This window comes from Mesoplodon mirus (genome assembly GCF_964341445.2).
Source record: "Mesoplodon mirus genome assembly, chromosome: 13".
Lineage (NCBI taxonomy): Eukaryota > Metazoa > Chordata > Mammalia > Artiodactyla > Ziphiidae > Mesoplodon > Mesoplodon mirus.
Genome location: NC_138989.1, coordinates 9880137 through 9905204, shown reverse-complemented (window position 1 = coordinate 9905204; position 25068 = coordinate 9880137). Strand labels below are relative to the sequence as shown.

General features: G+C 44.6%; 2 protein-coding genes across 7 annotated transcripts in view; one reads left to right on the top strand and one right to left on the bottom strand.

The window, feature by feature from the left end:
• The window catches only part of ACAD10 (acyl-CoA dehydrogenase family member 10), a 50968-nt gene extending 40297 nt beyond the window's left edge, over positions 1-10671 (bottom strand). For all 5 annotated transcript variants that reach the window (XR_014295673.1, XR_014295674.1, XM_082640158.1 and 2 more), the window contains exons 1-3: positions 10577-10671; positions 5771-5970; positions 1206-1354 (exon numbers count right to left, since the gene is read on the bottom strand). Coding sequence is in view for 3 of the 5 variants with exons in the window: in XM_082640158.1 (XP_082496284.1) it covers positions 1206-1354; positions 5771-5957 (336 nt within the window). In the remaining 2 variants the exon portion in view is untranslated. The remainder of the gene's footprint in view (positions 1-1205; positions 1355-5770; positions 5971-10576) is intronic.
• A 91-nt stretch (positions 10672-10762) lies between these two features.
• The window catches only part of BRAP (BRCA1 associated protein), a 32193-nt gene continuing 17887 nt past the window's right edge, over positions 10763-25068 (top strand). For both annotated transcript variants that reach the window (XM_082641233.1, XM_082641234.1), the window contains exons 1-6: positions 10763-11027; positions 13337-13498; positions 14164-14362; positions 15524-15713; positions 22246-22359; positions 24013-24161. In XM_082641233.1, coding sequence (XP_082497359.1) covers positions 10946-11027; positions 13337-13498; positions 14164-14362; positions 15524-15713; positions 22246-22359; positions 24013-24161 — 896 coding nt within the window. In that variant the 5' untranslated portion in view covers positions 10763-10945. The remainder of the gene's footprint in view (positions 11028-13336; positions 13499-14163; positions 14363-15523; positions 15714-22245; positions 22360-24012; positions 24162-25068) is intronic.

The following is a 25068-nucleotide window of genomic DNA, read 5'->3' as shown; positions in this document are numbered from 1 at the left end:
CAGTTTCTGATCAATTTTTGTGTTTTTTTTTTTTTTTTTTTTTTTTGCGGTATGTGGGCCTCTCACTGTTGTGGCCTCTCCCGTTGTGGAGCACAGGCTCCGGACGCGCAGACTCAACAGCCACGGCTCACGGGCCCAGCCGCTCCACGGCACGTGGGATCCTCCCAGACCGGGGCACGAACCCGTGTCCCCTGTATCGGCAGGCGGACTCTCAACCACTGCGCCACCAGGGAAGCCCAATTTTTGTGTTTTTAAATTCAATCTCTGTGGGTTTTGAAAACTCTTATTTTATCATGTTTCAAAATCTGCAAGGCCAAGTCTGCTATTCTGATACACACACACATTTTACAACAGCTTTATTGAAATACAATTCACACATCACCCAATTGACCCATTTAAACTGTAAAATTAAACACTTTTTAATATATTCACAAAGTTGTGCAACTATCAACACAATCTGTTTTAGAACATTTTCATCACCCTGAAAAGAAATCCCATACCCATTAGCAGTTGTTACCCATTCCCCCCCCGACACCCCAATACTCCCAGTCCTAGAAAATAACAACTCTATTTTCTGTTTCTATAGATTTACCTGTTCTAGACATTTCAAATAAGTGGAATCATACAATATGTGGTCTTTTGGGTTGGCTTCTTTCTGTCACTTAGCAGAATGTTTTCTATACATATATTTAAATATTTATTCATTTATTTAAAATTGAGGTAAAAACACATAACATCAAATTTACTATTTTAACCACTTTGGGTGACATTAAGTACATTCACTGTTATGTAACCAAAACCACCATCTATCCACAGAACTTTATTATATCTTAAATTATATTTTAGCAGGGTTATTGTGAAGGCACATGAGTTAATACAAATAAAGAGCTTAGAATGCAGAGCCTTTCCAGAGAAAGGTTCAATGTTATTACTGCATTAAACAAGCTTTCTGATCAAAGCCATTACACAACTCCAGCTTCAGATGAACAGTAACTGATGGAGAGGCTTAGTATGTAATAGTTTTACTTTTTCATTCATGTAGTTAAAATTGAGTACCTGGGGATGGAAGAAATAGCTCAAAATCTTATAACAGGTTATTAGGTTTTCCCTTCTTTATTTTTAGTTTAACCAACTTAATGGATAAGTGTTGCATCCACTATTCTAGGCAAAAAGAATATGGAAATTCAAGTATGTTTATCACTCACAATTTCAGAGCAAAGTCTCCCAAATTCTTGTAGAAAATCCTCTGTTGTTATCTCTGCTCTCATAAATTTCATCCAGGGCCCATTTTCGCCACCTGAGATCAAGGCCTTCAATATAGTTCCGGAAGGGATATGATTCTGTACCTCCCATTCTACCGGAAGTAAAACATATGGTAAGTCAAACTGTAATATAGGGACAAACAGCTGGGGTTTGGGGAGCAGGGGAAATACCATACAAGTTCCTGTGGCATCACTGTGGTGCCAAGTGGGTTCTACTGGGAATTCAGACAAATTCAGGAAATGGAAAATCTCAGCTTGGACCTCCAAGGGAACAGCAATAATCATCTGTGTAACTGAGGGGACACTGGTGCCAAGCATCAGGTCCGTACCACCACCTTGAGATGACTCTGGACACTGCAGTACGAATTTTCTTCCCTGATCTCTCATTGGCTGGTTCATATATATTAGGTCACTCACACAGTCCTGGCACATGGTAAGGAAGTGCATTAGGGAATAAAGCAGATTCTGACAGCACTCCAAAATGAGCCCTTCGTTTTGTAAACCGTAGTAATCCTTCAGAGCAGTGTAGCTGGCACACTGAAACATTCACCTGGGGGCGCTGTCTTTGAGAAATAAAGAACAAAATTCTGTCCATAAAGAGCTAAGGCAGTGGATGGATTATTATTGTGTATACTGGGAACACTGGGACAGGGGTTACTTTTTCTTGTACAAGGGTGTTTTCTCTTGGTATAATATACCTGCTATGGGGCAAAAATATATACAGCATTCATAATTATATCTAAGATATATCAATAATATACATTAGCACATATCTTTTGTTTAATGTAGTACCTGTGCATTGAAAATATTTCAGACAATATAGAAAGGTATAAAAAAGAAAGTTAAATGACAAAGCAATCCCATTCTTCAGAAATCACCAATGTGACCAATTCAGTATATCTTCTGAGAATAACAAGACTTTTAAAACTCAATCCAAATAATAATAATAATACATCTTTAATTTTAGAACTAAAGTTAGAGCATTTTTTAGGATCTTAGAGCTGGCAAGCATGCAAGGAAAGGGGCACTCTCATATGCTGTTGATGGGGGTGTAAACAAATACAACCTCTATGGAGTGCAACATTTTAAATACACATTTACATTTGATGTAGTAATTCTGCTTCCAGGAATTTCTCCCACAGATATATTTATAAAAGTAAGCAAAGATTATGTACACGGCTGTTGTGCAGAACTGCTCACAATAAAAACTAGAAACTTACATGCACGTTACTAAAGGGCTTGTTAAATCAACCATGGTACATCCATAGGATGGAATACCTCGTAGATGTTAAAATGTATAAACTAGGCCAAGGGTTGGCAAATTATGGCCTGGGGGCCAAATCTGTCTCCCATCTGTTTTTGTAAATAAAGTTTTATTGGAACACAACCACACCTACTTGTTTACTATTGTCTATGGCTGTTGCTGGCTCCAATAGTAAAGCCATACAGAGATTGTATGGCTTGTGAAGCCCATCTAGTGCCCTTGACAGAAAAAGTTTGCTAATCCCTTAACTAGACCTTTGCCTGCTGATGTGGAAAATTTGGCAAGATATTCTACTGGGTCAGAAAAAAGGAAAGGTGCATAACAGTGTGTATAGTATGACCCAATCTGTGTAGACACAGTTTACACACACACACTCACACACACTCATGTATATATAGGCAATTTTTGGAAGGATAAACAAACTTTTCACAATGATAACCAATGAAGCCTAGGACTGACCAGGGAGGGGTGGAGGTGACAGTAAGAAATTTGTCTTTGTATTTTTTTTTTTTTAGGTGTACTGTATTTATTTATTTATTTATTTATTGGGGTATAGTTGTTTTACAATGTTGTGTTCGTTTCTACTATACAGCACAGTGAAGGAGAGTTCCCAGTTTTGTTTTTTTTTTTTTTTTTTTTTTTGCGGTACGCGGGCCTCTCACTGTTGTGGCCTCTCCCGTTGCGGAGCACAGGCTCCGGACACGCAGGCTCAGCGGCCATGGCTCACGGGCCCAGCCGCTCCGTGGCATGTGGGATCTTCCCCGACCGGGGCACGAACCCGTGTCCCCTGCATCAGCAGGTGGACTCTCAACCACTGCGCCACCAGGGAAGCCCCCCAGTTTTTACTATACAGCAAAGTGAAGGAGAGTTCCCTGTGCTATACAGCATATCTTTGTATTTTTAAAAATATCCTTTCAGCACCAACTATTTAATAAATGAGGTTGGCATAACTGAGTTTCTGTATAGAAAAAATTTAATTAAATCCCTGTTTCTCACCATCACAAAAATGAATTCCCAACAGACTAAGTACCCAATTCAGAAAAAAAAAAACCTCTAAAAGTTAGAAAACAATATGCAACGTCTTTATGAACGTGAAGAAAAAAAAGACTTCCTTAGCCTAGTCTCATAACATGCAAGCCATAAAGAAAAACACAGATGATTTTGATGACATCAAAAATGAAAATTTTGGGGCTTCCCTGGTGGCACAGTGGTAGTCTGCCTGCTAATGCAGAGGACACGGGTTTGAGCCCTGGTCTGGGAGGATCCCACATGCCACGGAGCAACTAGGCCCATGAGCCACAACTACTGAGCCTGCGCGTCTGGAGCCTGTGCTCTGCAACAAGAGAGGCCACGATAGTGAGAGGCCCGCGCACCGCGATGAAGAGTGGCCCCCGCTTGCCACAACTAGAGAAAGCCTTTGCACAGAAACAAAGACCCAACACAGCAAAAATAAATTAATTAATTAATCAAACTCCAACCCCCAACATCTTCTTTAAAAAAAAAAAAAGGAAATTCTGGTATGGCAGAAACATTATAAATATAAAATAAAAACACAAGTCAATAATAACAACAACCACAAGACTTACTATGTGCTCCAAAGATTCCAGGCACTGCTGAATAACATACCATTTAAAAGTATGAGCAGGATTTGAAAAGGCAGAGGAGGCAGGGAAGGGTAGCTCTGATCAGAGAGAACAGAACTTGCAAAGGCACAGGAGTATAAACACATTTGACAAGTTTAAAGAGCATCAAGTAGTCCAAGGTAGCTGAAATGTGGGCGTACATAGGAAACGGTGTGACAAAAGGACATGAGAGCTGGTTGTGAGGCCCTGGAACCAGGCAAAGCTTCCGGTTTTAATCTAAGTGAAAAGATGCAGGCACTCAAGGATTTGAAGCAGGAGAGGGAAGGGATAAGATGTGTGTTTCAGACGGGCAGTTCCAGGCACTGTGTGCAAAACCCAGAAGGCCAGGGGTAGAGTTAGGAGTTAGGGGGCTGATGTGCCAGTGCAGGCAGGAGAATTTAGGAATCTAATTTGTGTAGAGGCAGTGGCAGCGGGAAGGAGTGAATAGGTTCTCAAGATATTCTGGAGAAAGCTGAGAAAACTCCTGCCAAGTGATCTTTATGTTCTCTGTAAAAGGAGACTTGGCTGTCTGCCAAGTATGAAGGTTTGGTCTGGGGAAGTATGATGGCTCCGGGGGGAGTTTGGTGAATGCAAGAGGAATATGAGTGGAGGAATAGACAGGCTGAGGGCTCAACTGCAGCTGGAGCTAAAAAAAAAAAAAAAAAAAAATAGCTCACCTAACGAGTTAGCAGAGCTGGGTAATTTTGCAACCAGGGGCACAGAAAACCTGAAGTTGGGTTGATTTAGCATAGAAAACTGCCCAATCAGCAACCACAGTAAGTCAAAAGAAGAGGGACAGCTGTTCAGTCCTTTTTCCTTCCTGCTGGCTAGAAGGGGAATGTGGGTAGAAAGTGAGGCAGCCAAGCCTGACCCATGCGGTGAAAGTGGAAATGAAGTGCGCTCACAGCAAAGCAACACAATGAAAAGAGCCCAGGGCGCTGACATCACAGAGCAACACACTGGCCCAGACCACATACCTGGACTTTCATGTGCAAAAGAAATCAACTTCAGTCTTGGTTCAGTCACTGTTTTGTTAGGCTTTCTAACACTTCAAGCCAAACAAATCACACTTAAGTCAGCTGAACTGAGTGGGTAAAAAGGTAACAACAGGAGGGGCTGAAAAAGGAAGGATCAGAGCCTAGAGGTTTGATCTGGTAGTAGCACGAGCAGGTTTAGAAGGGAGGTCGGTGGAAAAGGAAAGGCTATGATCAAAGCGGGGAGGGGGGGACAGAGAGGATTTCAGGATTCAGAAGTCGTAGTTAGATTCCACCAATAACATTAACAACAATAACAAGAGCAGCTCGTCATTTATTGAGAATTTCAGGTGAACCAAGCACGCACCCTGCTCATCAAGTGCTCTCCATGAATTATCTCATTTAACCCTCCTCCAACCCCAAAGAGGTGGGTACTATCATTAGCCGTAATTTAACAATGAGGAAACTAAGGCTCAGAGCAGTTAAATAATTTGCCCAAGATAGTCAGCCACTAACTGTTGCTTGGAATTTGACTCAAGAGCAAGCATAGTTCCCACTGGGACACACTGCCGTCTCCCCTCACCACACTCCTTTCCCCCACCCCTACCCACTGCAGTCTCCAAAGGTGAAGGAGAATGAAGAGCTCACCTGCAGCCACTCTCCCTGGAGAAGGAATGAGAACTCCGCCCATGTCAAAAATCACTGCTCTGTAGGTGCCGCCTCCAGAATGTGTCCATCGCCAGGCTTCCTGGTGCCTGCCCTGGCCATGTTTCACGAAGACCGCCCTCCAAGCCCGCTGGAGCTGTGCAGACTGCAAAAGCCGCCTCAGGCACATGTTGGAGCCGAGGCTGCGGAGAAGGCACAGGACATAGTTTGCCGTCGCTGCCTCCAAGCAGACCTCCACCCTGGTGCTCAGGGTGGCACCTGCACACCTCCTCTGACCTCCAACCAGCGCTTCAGACGCCACCAGAGCGGAACGCAGGATCTCCGCCCTCCCTGACCACTCCTTGCCTAAGTTCCTTGGCTCAGGAAAGGGCTCCACCGTTCTCCCAGCCGCCCAAGCTGGAAAACTGGATTCACCCCGACTTCCCTCCGTCCTCCAGCCAGACACCTCGGCTCCGGGTGCTGGGCGCGGCCCATCCTTCCTCCCGAAGCTCTCCGTCTACCTCTCTCCACTCTCACTGCGTGATCTCGACCACGGACCTCTGCGACGGCCCCCTAACTGGTCCCCCTGCCTCTTCTCAAACCTCATTCTTTCTTCACTCTTCAACCAGTTATCATTCAAGATTGCATATTTGATCATATCCTAACCCCACTTAAAACCTCCAACGGCCCCCCACTGTCCTCAAGATAAACTCTCAGTTCCTTAACCTGCCTGAAAAGGCCCTCTGAGTTCTGCCTCTCCCCTTCCGGCAGCAGCTCTCCCTCCTATTTCACCTTAACCTGGTGATCAGGACACTCAGGTCCACGGCCGCTTCCTCAAACACGTGATGCTCTCCTCCTGCTGCCAGGCCTTCGGGGGGCTGTAGTTTACCTGTAACTTCCTTCATGAAACCTCTTCTGGCTACCAGAAGAGACCAATGAGCAGGATGCCCTGTACCCACCTCCTCCTAGCACTCGCCATGCCACCACACCATCACCCCTCCTACAGAGCAGGGCGATGTCCTCCTGATTGTTCTCCATTGCCTCTTTTCTAAACTTACTTTCAAAAAGTTCGGGAAAAAAAACAAAATACACGTAACAGGTACACGTGTATATAGATATATAAACATGTGCAGACATAAATCAAATGTGGCAAAATGTTAATAATCAATCTTGGTGAAGGGTACACGATGAAGGGTTTATGAGAGATCACTGTACTATTCTTCAACTTTTTTGTACGTCTGAAATAAAAACCTGGGAAAAAACCAAAATAATTAAACCAAATTCTATTTGCAGTCAGCTCCACTTGAAAATCTGGAAGCTTCTCATGCGATGTCTATGGTTAAAAAGCTTACTAAGAAGCAAGTTAGAGCAAAACAGGTTGGTAAGACAGCTTGCCTGTTCATGGGAGTCACTTCAGTGCCACCATAAGGACTAAATAAACTCTGTAAGATTCTAAAGAAAGGATTCTTTTTAAAAAAAATATTTATTTATTTATTTGGCTGTGCTGCATGCGGGATCTTCGTTGCGATATGCAGAATTTTTAGCGCCAGCATGCGGGATCTAGTTCCCTGACCAGGGATCCAACACGGCCCCCTGTATTGGGAGCACAGAGTCTTAACCACTGGACCACCAGGGAAGTTCCTAAAGAAAGGATTCTTTTTTTTTTTTTTTAGAAGTATTCGTGACGCCATTCTTCATTAAGGTATCAAATAACTGTATCTGGCCAGACAGCCACCTAAAGAAAGGATTCTTAAGAAGCAAATGTTCAAGATGATATAATGTGCTTCTTATGTAATTGGAAATTTGCTGGATTGGGGCATGAATGCTGAAATGAAAAATGTGAAGACTGATTTGCATTTTGGGTTTTACCTACGTTCCTACACCATGGCCAAAGTTAGTGGTGGAAGGAGAACTTTATTTATAGGCTCCTAAAAGTGTCAACACATTCTCTGTGAGGGCTTAACAGAGATGAAAACTGTCTCTGGACCTAAAGGGCTGACTTTCATCCCCACTGAGGACACTGTCCGCCTCATAATCCTGCTAATGGGTAAGTGGGCAACGCTCCCACTACTACCTTGCTTCTTCCTTCCAACTAGAGATGATAGTTCTGTTCTAGCCACTTCCCAAAGCTCTCTTTGGAGCAGGTTAGTGCTGTGATTTCTCATACCTCCTGGTACCTCCGTGGTACATGCCCACTGACTGGAATGTCTTCACCTGTTTTATCTGCTGGTAAATTTACACTCTTTTTTACATCACAGCCTCAGCTTTACCTCCTCTAGAGGGGCTCGTCTTTCTTTTTCCTGGAAGATTCTGAAACTACTTTTTTTTTTTTTTCCACTCTCATTGCTTCTTCTCCATACCTTCACTAGGGCACTTATCCCATCACACAGTTCCTGTTTTCAACTCTATCTGCTCCTCTACGTATCAGCTCCTTAAGGAAAGGCCTACCTTACTTCATCTTTGTATATATCCATCCCCTAGGACCTAGCATGGTGTCTAGACACACAGCACATGCTCAGTAGAATCATGAGTTGGAAGGATGAATAAACTGGATGATTCAGAATATAGGGGATAACCTTCCTTGGTAGCACAGTGGTTAAGAATCTGCCTGCCGGGCTTTCCTGATGGCACAGTGGTTGAACGTCCGCCTGCCGATGCAGGGGACAGGGGTTCGTGCCCCGGTCTGGGAAGATCCCACATGCCGTGGATCGGCTGGGCCCGTGAGCCATGGCCGCTGAGGCTGCGCGTCCGGAGCCTGTGCTCGGCAACGGGAGAGGCCCCAACAGTGAGAGGCCCGCATACCGCAAAAAAAAAAAAAAGAATCCGCCTGCCAGTGCAGGGGACACGGGTTCAGCCCTGGTCCGGGAAGATCCCACATGGCGCAGAGCAACTAAGCCTGTGCGCCACAACTACTGAGCCCACGTACCACAACTACTGAAGCCCACGTGCCTAGAGCCCATGCTCCGCAAGAAGAGAAGCCACTGCAACGAGAAGCCCGTGCCCCGCAAAGAAGAGTAGCCCCCGCTCGCCGCAACTAGAGAAAGCCCGCGTGCAGCAACGAAGACCCAACGCAGCCAAAAATAAATAAATAAAATTTAAAGATTAAAAAAAAAGAAAATAGGAGAACACAGGGGGCAGGCATAGTGATTGGCAGCCACAAAGAAGTGTAACAAGCCCAATTTTCCCATCTCTAGAGAATAATTCTAGTTCTCTGGAACTGGCATTTTCCTCCTCTACCATAAAGAATATGTCTTCTGTCTCTCAGAATGAGGTCAGTATGACGATGCAGATTTGCTATCTAAATTATGCTTTCATAAATATGCACACACAGTGTATGTTTCCACATATTAAAGAGATAGTTTAGTAGAGATTGAGTGTTGGCTCTGGAATCAGATTGCCTGGGTTCAAAGTCTACCTCTGCCACTTGCTAAGTGTGAGATCCTGAGCAAGTGACTCTCTCTGAGCCTCAGGTTCCTCTTCCATTAAAATGGGAACAATTATACTACCTGTCTCATGAAGTTGCTGTTACGATTACATAAGATAAAGTATGTAAAGCACTCAAGCTAGTACCTGGCACATCATTAAATGTTATCTACTACTGTAATATACTATTAAAAAGTTCACATAAGGGACTTCCCTGGAGGTCCAGTGGTTAAGACTCCACACTTCCACTGCAGGGGGCACGGGTTTGATCCCTGGTTGGGGAACTATGATCCCACATGCCAAGTGGCGTGGCCAAAAATTTTTTTAAATAATAATAATTTTTAAAAACTTCATGAGGTCTCATATATTATATGCATATAGCAGGTGCAAATGGCATATGCAGTTTCACAAAAATCAGACGGTCAGTGGGGGCAATTTTGGCTCCAACGGGACATTTGGGAATGTCTGGAGACATTTTTGGTAGTCACCACTTGGGACATGCTACTGGTACCTAGTGGGTCAGGGCAGGGATGCTGCTAAATATCCTATAAAGCATAGGACATACACACACCCCAAAGAATTATCGAGTCCAATAATGTTAATAGTGCAGAGGTTGAGAAACACTGATATAAACAGTGTATACTGAAACTAATTCATAGGGTGCAGTCACAAGCTATAACTATCATTTGGTCACATTATATGCATATACAGTCCACACACCTACACGTTCACGACGTGCTGTGACACACCTTATATGTAATGGTAGCATATACCTAGAACAGCGTTCTGTCACATATGTGCCATATATGTATTGACTGTGGTTCTCCATGTCTACATGCTAAAGGCAGTCTGAGGTACTGGAAAGCATGCTGAATCTCAGAAAAACTGATGTAAATAGAGCCACAGGCTCTACTCATTTCATCACAGCTGTATAGGGATATTATCCCAATTTTACGCAAAATCTAACTCAAGGTCACAAAACAGATGAACAGGGTCTACTCAATAATAACAGGAACTGCGTGTTCATCTCATTCACCCCCAGATGCATCTCCAGCTCTGGGCACTTAACCAGCCCACCGCCCTACCTTAACAGAATCAGAAACCCTGCAATCTAGTCCCGACCCCCGATGGGTCCTCAGAAAAGCGTATTCACCTCTCTGAGCCTCAGCGCACCTGTCTGTAAAGCGTGGCTGACACAAAGCAACCCTGCCTACAGCTAGAGCGAGAGATCGAACAGGACAAAAAGAGGCCAGAACTCTCTGCAGGGCGCGGGTTCCGCGGACAATTCGGAGACCTCGCGGAGCCAAAGGCCCCTCGCCGTCAGATGAGCTGGGACGAGGGCGAGGTCTCTCAGATAGGCTAACTCGGGTCTGGGCGCACACCCACCGATTCCCCTACTGGGGGCCCAGCTTCCGGTATCCCAGTGACGTGCCACCTCCACGAACTCTTCAAGATCCCTTCCCGAAGGGCGCAGGCTCACCTCCCCGCAGACACGCCAGTCACGTGCCTGCCTCCGCACCCAATCAGAGGGCGCGCTGATCCGAGCATGCGTAACCTCACGGGTCAGGGACGGCGGCCGGGAGGCGGAAGTGGAGGGTGTTGTGGCACCCGGAGCTGCTGCTGCTGCTGCTGAGGCGGTTGCGGCGGAGCTGAGGCGCGGCGGCGGCGCTGCCCGCCCCAGGCCGCTCGGCTTCAAGGCTCGTCTCCCAGCCTCGCCTGAGCCCACCGGGGCTCGCGCCGAGCAGCGCCTGCCCTATGAGTGTGTCACTGGTTGTCATCCGCCTGGAGCTCGCAGAACACTCGCCGGTCCCCGCCGGCTTCGGCTTCAGCGCCGCTGGTGAGTCCGCGGCCTTGCCGCCTCCCGCGTAGCCTGCGCCTGGGCCCCGGGGGCTCGTCCTCCCAGAGTCCGGGTCCGAGGAGGGGCCGCGACGAGGGCTTTCGCCTCAGGAGGAAGCCGAGAGGTGGTTGGGATCCCTCTCATTCCCTCCATCCTTAGGAGGTCTTCCCAGATGTCACCTCTGGGAAGCCTTTCCCGGTCCCTCCTTCCTGGTGCCTCCCCATCGGGACTCTGTTTATATTTGGCGCGTCGCTCTCTCCGCCCTGGGTTGGGGCCGAGTTGTGCGAGTTGGTTTCGTCTGCGTTTTGTGAAGGCAGAGACGGAATCCCCAGCTCGCTGACGGCCCCTGGTTTAATTAAATCGTTCCTCTTTGAAAGCCTATTTATTTAAGCGCCCTGTAGCAATAGCTATACTTGTAATTAAAACGTGTACACTTCTGGTGTCCGAGCACTGTACTAAACACTTCGTGTGCACTGTTTCTAATTATCTTCATATAACTCTATTAGTTAGATGGGTGTATGACCCTTTTACAGAACTGGGAAGCTGAAGCCCAGGGATTAAGTGCCTTGCCCACGATCATCTGCCAGTGGCAATATGGGTATTCTACCTCGAAGAGCTGGACTTGAGAGTCTGAGCTCTTCATTCCCAGCCACACAGCCGCCTCCGTGGGGAATGCAGGTGTGGCTCCGCTCCTTGGACCTCCAACAATTACCTAACAACAACATTCGTTCAAGAAACAGTTTTTGGGGCCTCCCTGGTGGCGCAGTGGTTGAGAGTCCGCCTGCCGATGCAGGGGATACGGGTTCGTGCCCCGGTCTGGGAGAATCCCATATGCCGCGGAGCGGCTGGGCCCGTGAGCCATGGCCACTGAGCCTGTGCGTCCGGAGCCTGTGCTCCGCAACGGGAGAGGCCACAACAGTGAGAGGCCCGCGTACAGCAAAAAAAAAAAAAAAAAAAAAAAAAAAAAGAAACAGTTTTTGAATGTTCACTCTCTGTTGGAGCTTTAGTTGTGTGCGGAAAGGGATGTGGTCCTTGCTTTAATGGCACCAGCAGTTCAGTTCATGGAGACAGATTAAGTAAATAATTACAAAATAAATGTAGGGACTTCCCTGGTGGCGCAGTGGTTAAGAATCCGCCTGCCAGTGCAGGGGACACGGGTTCAAGCCCTGGTCGTTGAAGGCCCCACATGCCGCGGAGCAGCTAAGCCCGTGCGCCACAACTACTGAGCCTGCGCTCTAGAGCCCATGAGCCACAACTACTGAGCCTGCGCTCTGGAGCCTGTGCGCTTCAGCAAGAGAAGCCGCCGCGATGAGACGCCCGTGCACCGCAACGGAGAGCAGCCCCTGCTCGCCACAACTACAGAAAGCCCGCGCGCAGCAACGAAGACCCAGCACAGCCAAAAATAAATAAATAAATAAATAAATTTAAAAAAATAATAATGTAGAATTACAGCTGTGTCAAATGTGAAGGAAAGGAAAAAAGAGTTTGGAAAGCTATTACGAGAGTATGTGTTTGGTTTGGGGAAGGGGCCTGGGGCTGGTAGGGAGGTGTCATTGGAAACTTGCCTGAGTATGTGAGTTTTGAAGCTGCAAATTAAAGATTGAATGTGATTTAATAGGCTACTGGGTTCTGAAAGTCAACTGAATTGACATAGGCCACATATGCACTTCTACACGGGTCAGTCATTGACTCATTAATTTATTCAACAGACCTTTAAAGAGCTTCCAACGTGTGGTAGGCGTTGTAAGTGCAAGGGATGCAGTGATGGGCCAAACAGGCCTGATCTCTGCTCTGATAGAGCCTATGTTAAGGATATTCCAGGCGAGTTTCCAAATTCCTTTTGCAGTTTTGTGTGTTTCAGTGATTTAAGGCAATGATCATGGATTTCCAGGGCATGATAGCATAAGGGTGTCTAAGAAAACTACCCCCAAAAGTTTTTAAAAGTTTTGTTCATTAGCGGACTTGATGCCTTCATTTGGGGCTCAGCACACAGTTTCACTCTACAAATGTTACTAAAATGTCGGTTCATCTGAGCATAATCACTCTCAAAGCTTTTATCTCGTTCATTTGCTTTAAAGTGCATGGTTTTCACTAGAGCAGTCCTGCATTGCTGAGTTTATTGCACCGGGCATTAATTGACTGTCAGGCACTGCAGGAGCCCCAGAGGTGAGTGAGATGGCCACCTCAAAGGCATCTTACAGTCTTGGGGGAGGGCAGCAGAGAGAAGAGGAAAACCTATGGATGGATACATTGAGAGTAGAAAGGAGCTTGTTTTATTATCAGGTATTAATCATTCATGTGTTCTTTAGTCGGGGAAATGTCTGATGAGGAGATCAAAAAGAAGACACTAGCTTCAGCTGTAGCCTGTTTAGAAGGGAAATCACCAGGGGAGAAAGCAGCCATCATACATCAGCATCTTGGCCGTCGAGAAATGACAGATATGATCATTGAGACCATGAAGGCCAACCCAGGTATGCTTCCTAAAACCCTAGAAGACTATCTTTTGTAACGTAAACCCACGGTTGCCTGTTTTATACACGGTGTTCAATGAAACATACTTTTATCTTTTACTGCCTTTGTGCCTTACGTGAGGTCATTAGGCCGCATTTCAACTTCTCTAAATATTTCTCCTAAATCAATCCTAACAAGGTAGGTTGACAGCTCTGCTCAGTGAGGAGAGCTACTTACCACATAGGTCAGGGGCAGATCCTGTTGAATCCAGGTAAATGTGTTGTGACTCCCCCTGGTCTGCCAGCTCATTCCATCCAGGGGAATGGAAGTGTATTGCATCTCCAGCGTGGAGAACTGGTAGGTTTGGTTTTCGAACTTCACAGCCCTGAATGTTTATCCCACTTAGGAGCACACGATGGAAGACACCTGCCTTATTCTGGTACTTCTAAATGTAAAGGCCACTGTTGAGTCTCTGAGGGTGTTAATGACGTTTGGGGCGGGGGGCGGGCGAAGAGTACTTCCTAGCTGAGATGCCTCCACAGCTCTGCTGTTCTTGAATGTAGTTCTTAGTGCAGTACATTACAACTTCTCTTCCAGTTTATTATTCTACTCCAAGTTGTCATCTGATTAGAGTCCTTCAGCATATGTCCTCTCAGTTTATAATCCAATTTTTGGTTTGTGAAAGATGAGCTGAAAGCTACAGTGGAAGACAGGAAGTCTTCAGAAGCCTCCCCCACTGCACAGAGAAGTAAAGATCAAAGTAAAGAAGGCGTAAACACTGCTCCTGATTCTCCATCCAAACAGCTTCCAGACCAGATTTCGTTCTTCAGTGGAAACCCCTCCGTTGAAATAGTTCATGGTATTATGCATCTATACAAGACAAAGTAAGAAAATCCTTTTCTCTTTTGAGTTTGTCTGTTTTTTGGCACAGGGCAGAGAAAAATCTCTTGCCCTGAAGGGAAGTGGGTATTTTAAGCTTCAAAGGGATAGTACTTTCATATACTGTGTGTTAAAGAATTCTTAGATGTTTTATATATGGTTAAATCTCGTACATTGGGTCAAAGCTTCTTAGGAAAGAATTGTGTAGATTCACTTGAGAAAATACCTAGGAAAATATTCCCTGAGAAGGTAGGCATGCAGGTGATTGGGAAATTGAAAGGAAGGAAGATAAAAAAGAAAAGAAAAGAAAAATTCTGAATGATCCATAACATCACTGTAGACTCATGTTCCCACCAAGTCTTTACTAAAGAAGCTGCTAAGAAGTCACATAATGGGTTGCAATTTCATCATGTCATTTTACCCCTTTCTGTGGTCCAAGCAAGGCTTGCTGGAGGCCAAAGGAAAGGAAGGGTTTTGCTAGTCTACAAGCTGGGCCACCAGCTCCTTGGATAACTGGTAGCTGATCTCTTTAAAGGCTGTCCTTGTGCTAACTTGTCTGCTAGGTTCCCACTGGGAAGCGGAATACTCGGGTAGCCATTTTGGATCACAGCTGTTGAAGTGAGTTTGCAGCATTTCAAAAGCAAATTGCATTATGGGAGGTTTTTCTTTCCCCTCTATTCCAGCTATTCCAACCCAGCAACACTTTCTGTAATCTTCAGAGTCACATTCTCATGGTTCAGAATTGTCCTTCCTATATTTAGAGCTCTTTTCTCTTTGAGACCCTTTGAGAGAAGTCCGTAGTTTGAGTTGTGCTTCTACATTATCTAAGGATAGTTCTTACTAGAAAACTGAGAGCAAAACACAAACTGCAAATTTGCCTGATGGAGATTTATAACCATAACAAGCCTTTAACTGAAGATTAAAAATGTCAGTGCTGGGTATAATGTAGAACATTTCAAAGCTTACCTTAAACTCCATTGCAGGTATGTTTAAGGGATTCTGCATTTACCCATGTAGTGTGTATTTTCAGGTACAATAACAAGCTGTTTAACTTGACTTGTAAAGCATTACACTTTTTTTTCTGGGACATAAAGGTTGTGTAACTAGTGTTGTTTGCACTAACTATACCTCATCTATTCAAGACAGTCTAATTATTGTCTTATTAGTAAGATGACCTCCTTAAAAGAAGATGTGAGGCGCAGTGCCATGCTGTGTATTCTCACAGTCCCTGCGACAATGACCAGTCATGACCTCATGAAGTTTGTCGCCCCATTTAATGAAGTAATTGAACAAATGAAAATCATCAGAGACTCTACTCCAAATCAGTATATGGTGCTGATAAAGTTTAGTGCTCAGGTAAAAGTTAAGATACTAAAAGCCTCTTTGCCACAGAAACTGTGTTTTTGAAACTGTTTGATAGTAGCCGTGTGTGATTTACTGCATTTTGCACTTCAGAGTCTTGATATGTTCTAGAGTATTGTTGTCATTCTAGAAATATTTCTAAATTCATCAGCAGACATGCTGTTCTAATTCATACCTGCTATTTTTTATAAACCGGATTGAGTATGAAATCTAGGGTTGTGGGTGTTTGTTTATCCAGTAGTAATCATTCCAGTAGAACAAGAGTTCCCAAACTTTCTGAGGTTAATCCTGTATTATTATTTGCCTTTATAAAACTGTGCCCCTGCTTGGATCATCCTCTTTTTAGTAGATATTCTTTGGAACATTTTAGAAAATAAAATCAGTTAAAAAATTTTTTTTGGTGACAGGAGGGGTTTTGTGACACTCCTTGCATCGTTAAAGATGCTTTAGAGTTCCTTTTTTTTTTTTTAATGTATTTTATCTATTTATTTTTTTTTGGCACGTAAGGTGTAAGGTCTTCGTAGCTGCACACATGCTTTCTCTAGTTGTAGCAAACTGGGGCTACTCTTCTTTGTGGTGCGCGGGCTTCTCATTGCAGTGGCTTCTCTTGTTGCGGAGCACGGGCTTTAGGTGCGCAGGCTTCATTAGTTGTGGCACGTGGGCTCAGTAGTTGTGGCTCACGGGCTCTAGAGCGCAGGCTCAGTAGTTGTGGCACGTGGGCTTAGTTGCTCCTCGGCATGTGGGATCTTCCTGGACCAGGGCTTGAATCCGTGTCCCCTGCATTGGCAGGCGGATTCTTAACCACTGCACCACCAGGGAAGTCGCAAAAGATGCTTTAGAGTTCTAATTGGAAATCACTGCAGTAGAGAGACAAACACTGAAAGAATGGTGATATTTTCAGCTTTTAAAAGTATTTGCACGTTATAACAGAGTTTTTGACTTAGGAAGGTTTTGCCATCCAGTCCGTTTTACTTGTTGCATTAAGCATCATTTTGCATGTGCCTCAGTTCTAAAGATGTTAGAAAGATATTCTCTTGGTTTTTATTCTTAGGAGCATTCATGTTTCTATGTGAATATAAAAATGAGGTAAGCTTTAGGTATTATGCAGGTTATTAAAGGGCTGGCTACCTTATCCATAGGTTTCATTCAATTTGTTTTCATTTTATTTTTTTATAGCCTGTTACATTTTGACATTTCATTAGGGGTTGTTTTTTTTTCCAACTTTTTTTTTTTTTTTTTTGCGGTATGCGGGCCTCTCACTGTTGTGGCCTCTCCCGTTGCCGAGCACAGGCTCCGGACGCACAGGCTCAGTGGCCATGGCTCACGGGCCCAGCCGCTCCGCGGCATGTGGGATCTTCCCGGACCGGGGCACGAACCCGTGTCCCCTGCATCGGCAGGCAGACTCTCAACCACTGCGCCACCAGGGAAGCCCTCATTAGGTTTTGAAATGCAGCTCTGTCCAAGTTACTTCTTTCTCACCTCATTGATAAACAGTCTTCCTGAATTTGCCCCAGATAAACAGTTCCAACTTGCAGATTGGCAAAGAAATGAGTGTGCCTGTAGGATCACTTGCCATTGCCTCTGACCAATCACCAAGATTTGTGGGTAATAGGAAGCCCATGACACAAGGCCCATTTGTCATCTCCTCATTTCAAAAACGCAGAGTTGACAGCAGTAGCAGCCATTCATTGGCCGTGGGAACAGAATAAGAGTTCGGGGCTTCCCTGGCAGTCCAGTAGTTAAGCCTCCGCACTTCCACTGCAGGGGGTGCAGGTTCAATCCCTGGTTGGGGAACTAAGATCCCGCATGCCACATGGACACACACAAAAGAAAGAGAGTAATAAGAGTTGGATTATATTTGTACCTGTTCAGCAGGCCACCGAGAAAGAACCCTTAATGTGGAATTCCGTGTACAAGAGGGTACACAGTTGTTATCTTTAACCTTTACAAAGCACCACACATTTGAGAGAGACATTTAAAACGTGTTTCAACGGTTCTGTAAGCTTAGACTTCACAAGTTGACACTGAGAACCGAAAAGCACTTCACAGCTGCTTTCACGGACTGTCAGAAGACCTTCCAAGGTTGCTGAAGAACTTTCCAAATAGTGGGCAAGTGGTATTTTAAATCTTTTTGAATCTACTAATAAGGGTATTGATGATAACATGCAACCTTTATTGACCGCTTATTCTGTCCCATTCACTCTGCTAAGTGCTTGATGTGCATTAGCTGATGTAATCCTCACTACGGCCCTACTGTTGTTTTCCTAGTTTTACAAGTGAGGAAACTGACTATGGAGAGAGGTTAGTGATTTGACCAGGGTTATACAGCTAGAAATAAGTGACTGAGCTGGGATTTGAGCCCTCACTTTTAATCCCTAGGGTGTAGTCCTCTTCCAGCAGGAGTGGGATGAAAGTGTGGGGAAGGGAAGATATTCACTGTTTGCCAGAAAAATTGTGTAATGGCAGTATTTTACTTATAGCTTCTACCGAACAAGCAAGGGTGATAAGTAACACAGGGAAAGTCACAGAAAGAGACTGGGGAAAAATGTTTAAGAACATATTAGACTTTTTATTTAGTCTGAAGTGTATTAAGCCCACAGCACTAACTTGTCTAATAAACCCACAAACTTCCGTGTAGCACATGCGGCCCTTCACAGTCTGCAGATAGTGCTGTGGAAATCTTCTGCTACTGTTAATGGATTTTCTTTGTACTTCTGCATTGTCTCTCCACCTCTGTCTTTGGACCAAGTGCAGGTTGCTTAAGTTGACACATGTTTTCTGAGACTGTGATACAGCTTTCTGAGTGCTCTGTGAGGATAGAACCCTTGACCTTGGTATCGTGAGTTGTATTATTTATCTGTAATGCTAGATCTTAGGGTCTAAGGCTCATCCTATCAGGGATTTTCTAAGGCCTAAAATTACCCTCCTGGTATAAGACTTGAAGTTGTTAGATTAATATTGGGCCCTAATGAGAATAGACTCACTATCACCAACTCTTGAGTAACTTACTAGATGTCAAGCCTGTGCTACGTGCTTTTCGTGCATTAGCTCCTCGAGTCCTCTCAGTTATGCCATGAGGTAGGTGTCATTATTTTCATATTGTATAATTGAGGAAACAGACATGGGTGAGACACTTGCCCAAGGCTACATAGCTTGTAAGTGTCCAAGTTATGATTCAAACACAGGCAACCTGACTCCATGGCCTGGACAGGTAACTATATTCTTACTCCCTTCTTTTTCTCAGCATAGAATTTTATTAAGAACTAATAGGCCTTCTCTGTGTCTTTTATCATTTCCTGAATTTCTGTTGGCCTCATCTTTCTTTATGCTGGAGGTGTTAGATATGCCTACAGAGTTGTACTGCGCCCCTTAGGAAACTTAGTCTTTGGGTAAGGAATTTGTAATTCAGGATACAGGGAAGTAGAAGGGGATTCAGTTTTGTAGTTCCTTGGGACAAAAAAAGGACAGATAACCTCTCAATGGAGTATGTTGACTCATTTTCACTTAATATGCTTGGGCCAGCCCAGAAGATAGCTCTTTTGAAAAGTAGAAATGTGTTCTCAGGAGTAGAAATGCGATCACTGTGACAGTAAAGGAACCTTGATCATAATAGGTTTTTCTTTTTCTGAGTTTATGGTGAGAAAAGAACAGTAAAATCAAAGGACTAGAAAAAAACCAAAAGCTGGGTTTCTTGAAATTTGGGGCTCTAGGGCTTCCCTGCTGGCACGGTGGTTAAGAATCTGCCTGCCAGTACAGGGGACACGGGTTCAAACCCTGGTCCAGGAAGATCCCACATGCCGCGGAGCAACTAAGCCCGGCACCAGAACTACTGAAGCCCGCACACCTAGAGCCCATGCTCAGCAACAAGAGAAGCCACCGCAATGAGAAGCCCACGCACCGCAACAAAGAGCAGCCCCCGCTCGCCGCAACTAGAGAAAGCCTGTGCTCGGCAACGAAGACCCAACACAGCCAAAAATAAATAAATAAATTTAAAAACAAACAAACAAATAAATAATAATAATTTGGGGCTCTATACAGTGCAGGCAGGCATTTTAAACAAGAGTTGTTCTGTGTTTTTTGCCGTTAGCTTCAGTCTTTTGTGCATTTCAGTGCTGAGTTGAAGCAGGAACCACATGGATTTTGTTCCCTGCTCTTGTCCTTTGCATAGCACAGTGCCTGGCGTGTGCTTGGTACTCAGTAAATATTCCAGCCAGTGAAGCGACATTTCCAATACCAAGATTTTAAAGAAGATAACAATGTGTTCAAAAAGTATACTTCTTTGGTATAGATAATTCCCCCAAGAAAGAAATAGTTTATCTCATGTTGAGTAGATCTTGTCACATCCCCAGTATCACAAACCTTGTCACTTCCTCTGAGGAGGCTTGGGCACTTAGGGAGCATCTACAAAGCTGGAGGTCTTCGGCTGGGTCTGCTGTTCTCAGCAGCCACATCTGCAGCAGCTCCTGGTGGTGCCGGAGGCCCTGAAGAGCCAGCCGTGGCCCTCATTTCCCTCGGTGCGTGAGTCCACTTGCTCACTGTGCTGCTTACTGACCCAAAAGCCTTTCAAGACATATCTACTGCTCTTGAAAAATGGGAGAAGCCATTTGGGGCTGCTACTTCTTAGCGTTAAAGAGATTTATTGTCCAAGAACTGGCTTTTAACATTTTGAAGTTCAAATACACAGGTTGTTTCCTGAAGGAAAGCCTCCCCACCTCACCCCCCAAAAAGTCCCTGCAGGGCTTCCCTGGTGGCGCAGTGGTAGAGAGTCCGCCTGCCGGTGCAGGGGATACAAGTTCGTGCCCCGGTCCGGGAGGATCCCACATGCCACGGAGCGGCTGGGCCTGTGAGCCATGGCCGCTGGGCCTGCGCGTCCGGAGCCTGTGCTCCGCAACGGGAGAGGCCACGGCGGTGAGAGGCCCGCGTACCGGAAAAAAAAAAAAAAAAAAGTCCCTGCAAAATCTGTGTTCAGAATTGGTCATCCTTCCTTAGTGGCTTAGCTTACTTGGTCAGATTAAGAAAGCATAGGTAGGGCCTCCCTGGTGGCGCAGTGGTTGAGAGTCCGCCTGCCGATGCAGGGGATACGGGTTCGTGCCCCGGTCTGGGAGGATCCCATATGCCGCGGAGCGGCTGGGCCCGTGAGCCATGGCCGCTGGGCCTGCGCGTCCGGAGCCTGTGCTCCGCAACGGGGGAGGCCACAGCAGTGAGAGGCCCGCATACCGCAAAAAGAAGAAAAAAAAAGAAAGCATAGGTAATTAAGAATCCACACTTGAATTACATCATCAGAGTGCAGTGAAAAGCTGCTGAAAAGCTTAAAGTGGCTGTAAGGTTCAGACCCTATGAGAGGAGACAGCCAGGACTGGTTTTGCCTGGTACAGCTTGAATCTCGTCCTTGAGGTTGATAGTGCGGCATTTCCTTTTGCAGAACACCTTTCCTCTCTTTAGGCAGCTTGTCTACACTGGTGAGGCCAAAGCACACAACTTCCTATCTTTGGGCTAATGCCTGTGTGAGAGTGAAACCCAGATAAGCCTTGGCCTCTCAGCTGCCTCTAAAAATTGCTGAGTTTTAAAAGCTGGAATTGTCTCTGTTACTTTCTACTAAGGCTAGACTGGAAGATTTGATTTACTTGTGTCCATATTCACAAATGCACATGTGCCTTTGCAGCTTTACCTACAGGGGACTGTTTCCCCTGATTTTATCTGTCTTCCACTCCAAGGGAACAAGATTGTTAGTATTTTAAAGGCTGGTTCATCTTGGACCTCTTGACCTTGGCCAGAAGTTTTGCTTTTGGTGTTACACACTAGTTGCTTAAAACCTCCTGATAGGATGCTTATCTATCATGTATTAGTACTATTATTATTATTGGGTTTATTGAAAAGAAGGAATTGGCTTTTCACTCCATACCAGTTCCACTGGTCCTCTATTTTTTCTCACATAGATGCTGACATTTGTTTTAAAAAGCTCTTCTGTAGGGAATTCCGTCAGTCCAGTGGTTAAGACTCAGCACTTTCACTGCCAGGGGCCCGGGTTCAATCCCTGGGTGGGGAACTAAGATCCCACAGGCCATGTGGTGTGGCTGGGGAAAAAAAAAAAGCTCTTCTGTAACAATCATTGCTTATGATTTGGTTCCAAATAGGCTTGACTTCAGTGGCTGTGAAAGTGCTGACTAGAGGCAAAAAAAAAAAAGAAGAAAGAAAAAATATGATATCAAGGGAAACGCTGACCATTGTTGGTTGAATATGTATTAAAATTGTAGTAGCTGTCAGTTTATTGCACTTCAGTAGCTTCTGCTAGTTCCAGTAAGACTATCACGTATCAGGAAAAATTGTAGAGATGTAGGATATTGACCTGCAGGGTTCAGTTAGCCTGTGAACCTGCTGCTATAGATGTTACTTTTGGTGGTTGCTTTCTCTCCTAAGTATAACTTTTAAAAGCTGAAGAACAGAATAATTGAAGCCATGCATCTTGAATAGAAAGCACGTTTTCAGGATCTCTTAACTTTTTCCTTTTCCCCACTGGTTCACCTAGGCCGATGCAGATAGTTTTTACATGGCATGCAATGGCCGCCAGTTCAACTCAATAGAAGATGATGTTTGCCAGCTGGTCTATGTGGAGAGGGCTGAAGTACTGAAATCTGAAGATGTAAGTGTGAATAATTCTTATATTTGATATGAACATATCAGAATGGTATAAAGTTGAAAGTTAAGATATCTGCGGAAATGTCCAGAATAGGCCAGTCCATAGAGACAAAAAATAGATTAGTTGCCAGAGGCTGGGGGAGAGAAATGTGAGGAGTGACTGCTAACAAGAACAGTGTTTCTTTTGGGGGTGACAGAAATGTTCTAGAATTAGGTGGTGGTGTGATGGGTGCACAGCCTTGTGAATATACTAAAATCCGCTTTAAAATGGCAAATTTTATATATGTGAATTTTATCTCAAGTTTTAAAAATTGTCCAAAGTATTTTTTTAAAAAAAGGATATTATCTGTGTTGTTGAAATTGAGTATGTATCTATTCCAGATGGATGAAACATTGCCTAGAGTCTAAAAGAAATGTTTTTTTTTTGAAATATTAACCCTTAATCCTCATCCTGATTTTTGATTCTGTTTTGATAGCAATTTGTGATTCTCCTGATCTCCCACCCTCCGTGGGAAGCTTTCCTATAATACGTGCTGTTTGAATCATTTTATGAAGTAGTAGATCCGGCTTGGTTATGCTTTTAATATTTCCTTTCTTTTAAAGTAGCCCTAAAGGTCTTTTTACGTTGAATTCAGCTTGATAGGAATAAGTTCTGATTAGATTGTTCTGTCATTAGATGAGGTAAAATAAAATTGGCAAAGGATAAAAAGGGAAGACTTTCCCTTTTGCCAGTTGCTGGGCAAGGCCTCAGTTTTAGAAATTCCTTTCTCTAAATGAACACAGCTTCTTGAGAGATTTCCTGTAAATATCTTCTCTTCAGGGACTGTAGATTAATGTGACTTTTCTCAGTGTGTCCTTATTTGTACGCCTTACCTTTGCCTCAATAGTCCCACAGTTGGCAGGGCTTGGGTCAGACACCACTGTGTTAGAGGTGCCTTTCTTGACCACCTAGATTGTTACGCCCCCTATTTCACACCCTGTTCTTTCATAGCATTTATAACCATAGGTAATTATAGTTTTTAAATTTTGAATTTTGTATCTCTCTCTACTAGAGTCTAAGCTCTGTGAGGAGAGGGACAGACTTTGTTTTCTGGGACTTACTGAATCTGTTTTGGCTCACCATTGTCCCACACCTAGAACAGTGTCTGGCACACATAGCAGGGAATTAATAAGTATGTGCTAAATGAATAAATAAATAAAATCACTGTTGTTGATACTGTTATCACTTAATGGAAAGTGTCAAGTTTTAATTTACTCTGTGGAAAAATCGTTCAGATACACTCCTGTTCTCCTGCTTTTTATTCCTTTGTGTTCTAGTATAGTCATGGCCATTCAGAGTTAGAGCAAGGAGTCTGGTAAAAAGATTCTGGCAGCAGTCTCCCTTCCTAGAATGTCAGCTCTGTGAAGGCAGGCATCCTTTTCTGCTTTGTTCACCACTGTATCCATAGTGCCTAGCACGGTGCTGGGACTGTAGGAGGTGCTTAATTAATATTTGTTGCATGGATGAAAATCTTACCAATTTACTTTCACAAAGCAATAATATTGAGAACATCCTGCGAGGAGTCAAAAAGTAACAGGAAAACTGTTGCTTTAAAAGAAAAAAAAAATTAGAACCCGTGGATGACAAGTGAGGCTTATTCGAGGTGTTTCCCTGTAGGGGGCCAGCCTCCCTGTGATGGACCTAACGGAGCTGCCCAAGTGCACAGTGTGTCTGGAGCGCATGGACGAGTCCGTGAACGGCATTCTCACCACCTTATGTAACCACAGCTTCCACAGCCAGTGTCTGCAGCGCTGGGATGACACAACGTGAGTGCAGAAGGTCACCTCCACTACCCTGTCAAAGCTCATTATTACCCTTTCCCAGAATTAAGAACACCGCCCCCCAAAATGAATCACTCCAAGTATTTGACTTCATAAACCTGGGTACCACGATGGTGAAGAGGTCACATAGAAGGGCCTTCCATGTTTCTTCTTTGCTTTCCTCAGTTCACGTGAGGATCAGCATTCCTAGACCAAGTCCCTTTTAGTGCCAATTCTGAATCCTTACGGAATGTCCCAAAGCAGCATGCATTGTTCTTTCCTTCAAAGAGCCAGAAAGTGAGGGGGTGCGGGGGAAGTTTAGCTTTGAGGCTCTCATGCTAAAATGGCATCCAGGTCTAAAATCTTGTTTATCACCTGCACTTTATGTCTACTCTTTACTTTGGCTGTCTTATCAAAGAGTGCTGGGCCTACAGCAATCTGACGTTTTGGATTTATCATGTTGTTGATGGCTCGGTGGCCAGTAGTAACAGTAGTCACTAAGTATGAGGCACACACACACCTATGTTCTCCTGTTTCCCAGTGCAACAGAGGCCCTATTTGTAGGGTGGCATTGTGCAGACAAAGAACTGAGGTGTAACCTGTACCTTTTTTTTCCAGTCAGAGGTTGCTGCTCCCTTTGCAAACTGCATTATGGGTCTTAGCTAGAAAGGCCTCGTGGCCTTCAGACACCGGCCTCGTGGGTTTCCCAGTACAGAGAGGAAGGTGCAGAATCAAATAATCACACAAATAAGTGTGAAATTACAGCCACTGCAAGTGTTACAGAGGAGCAGCGTTGCAGCACTGTGACTAGAGAATAGGGCCCTGACACAGCCAGGGCTGTCTGAGGGGCAGCCTCTCAGGGAGGATGCACAGGACTTAGCCAGCTGAACAGTGGAACCGGCGAGAAGGCAGT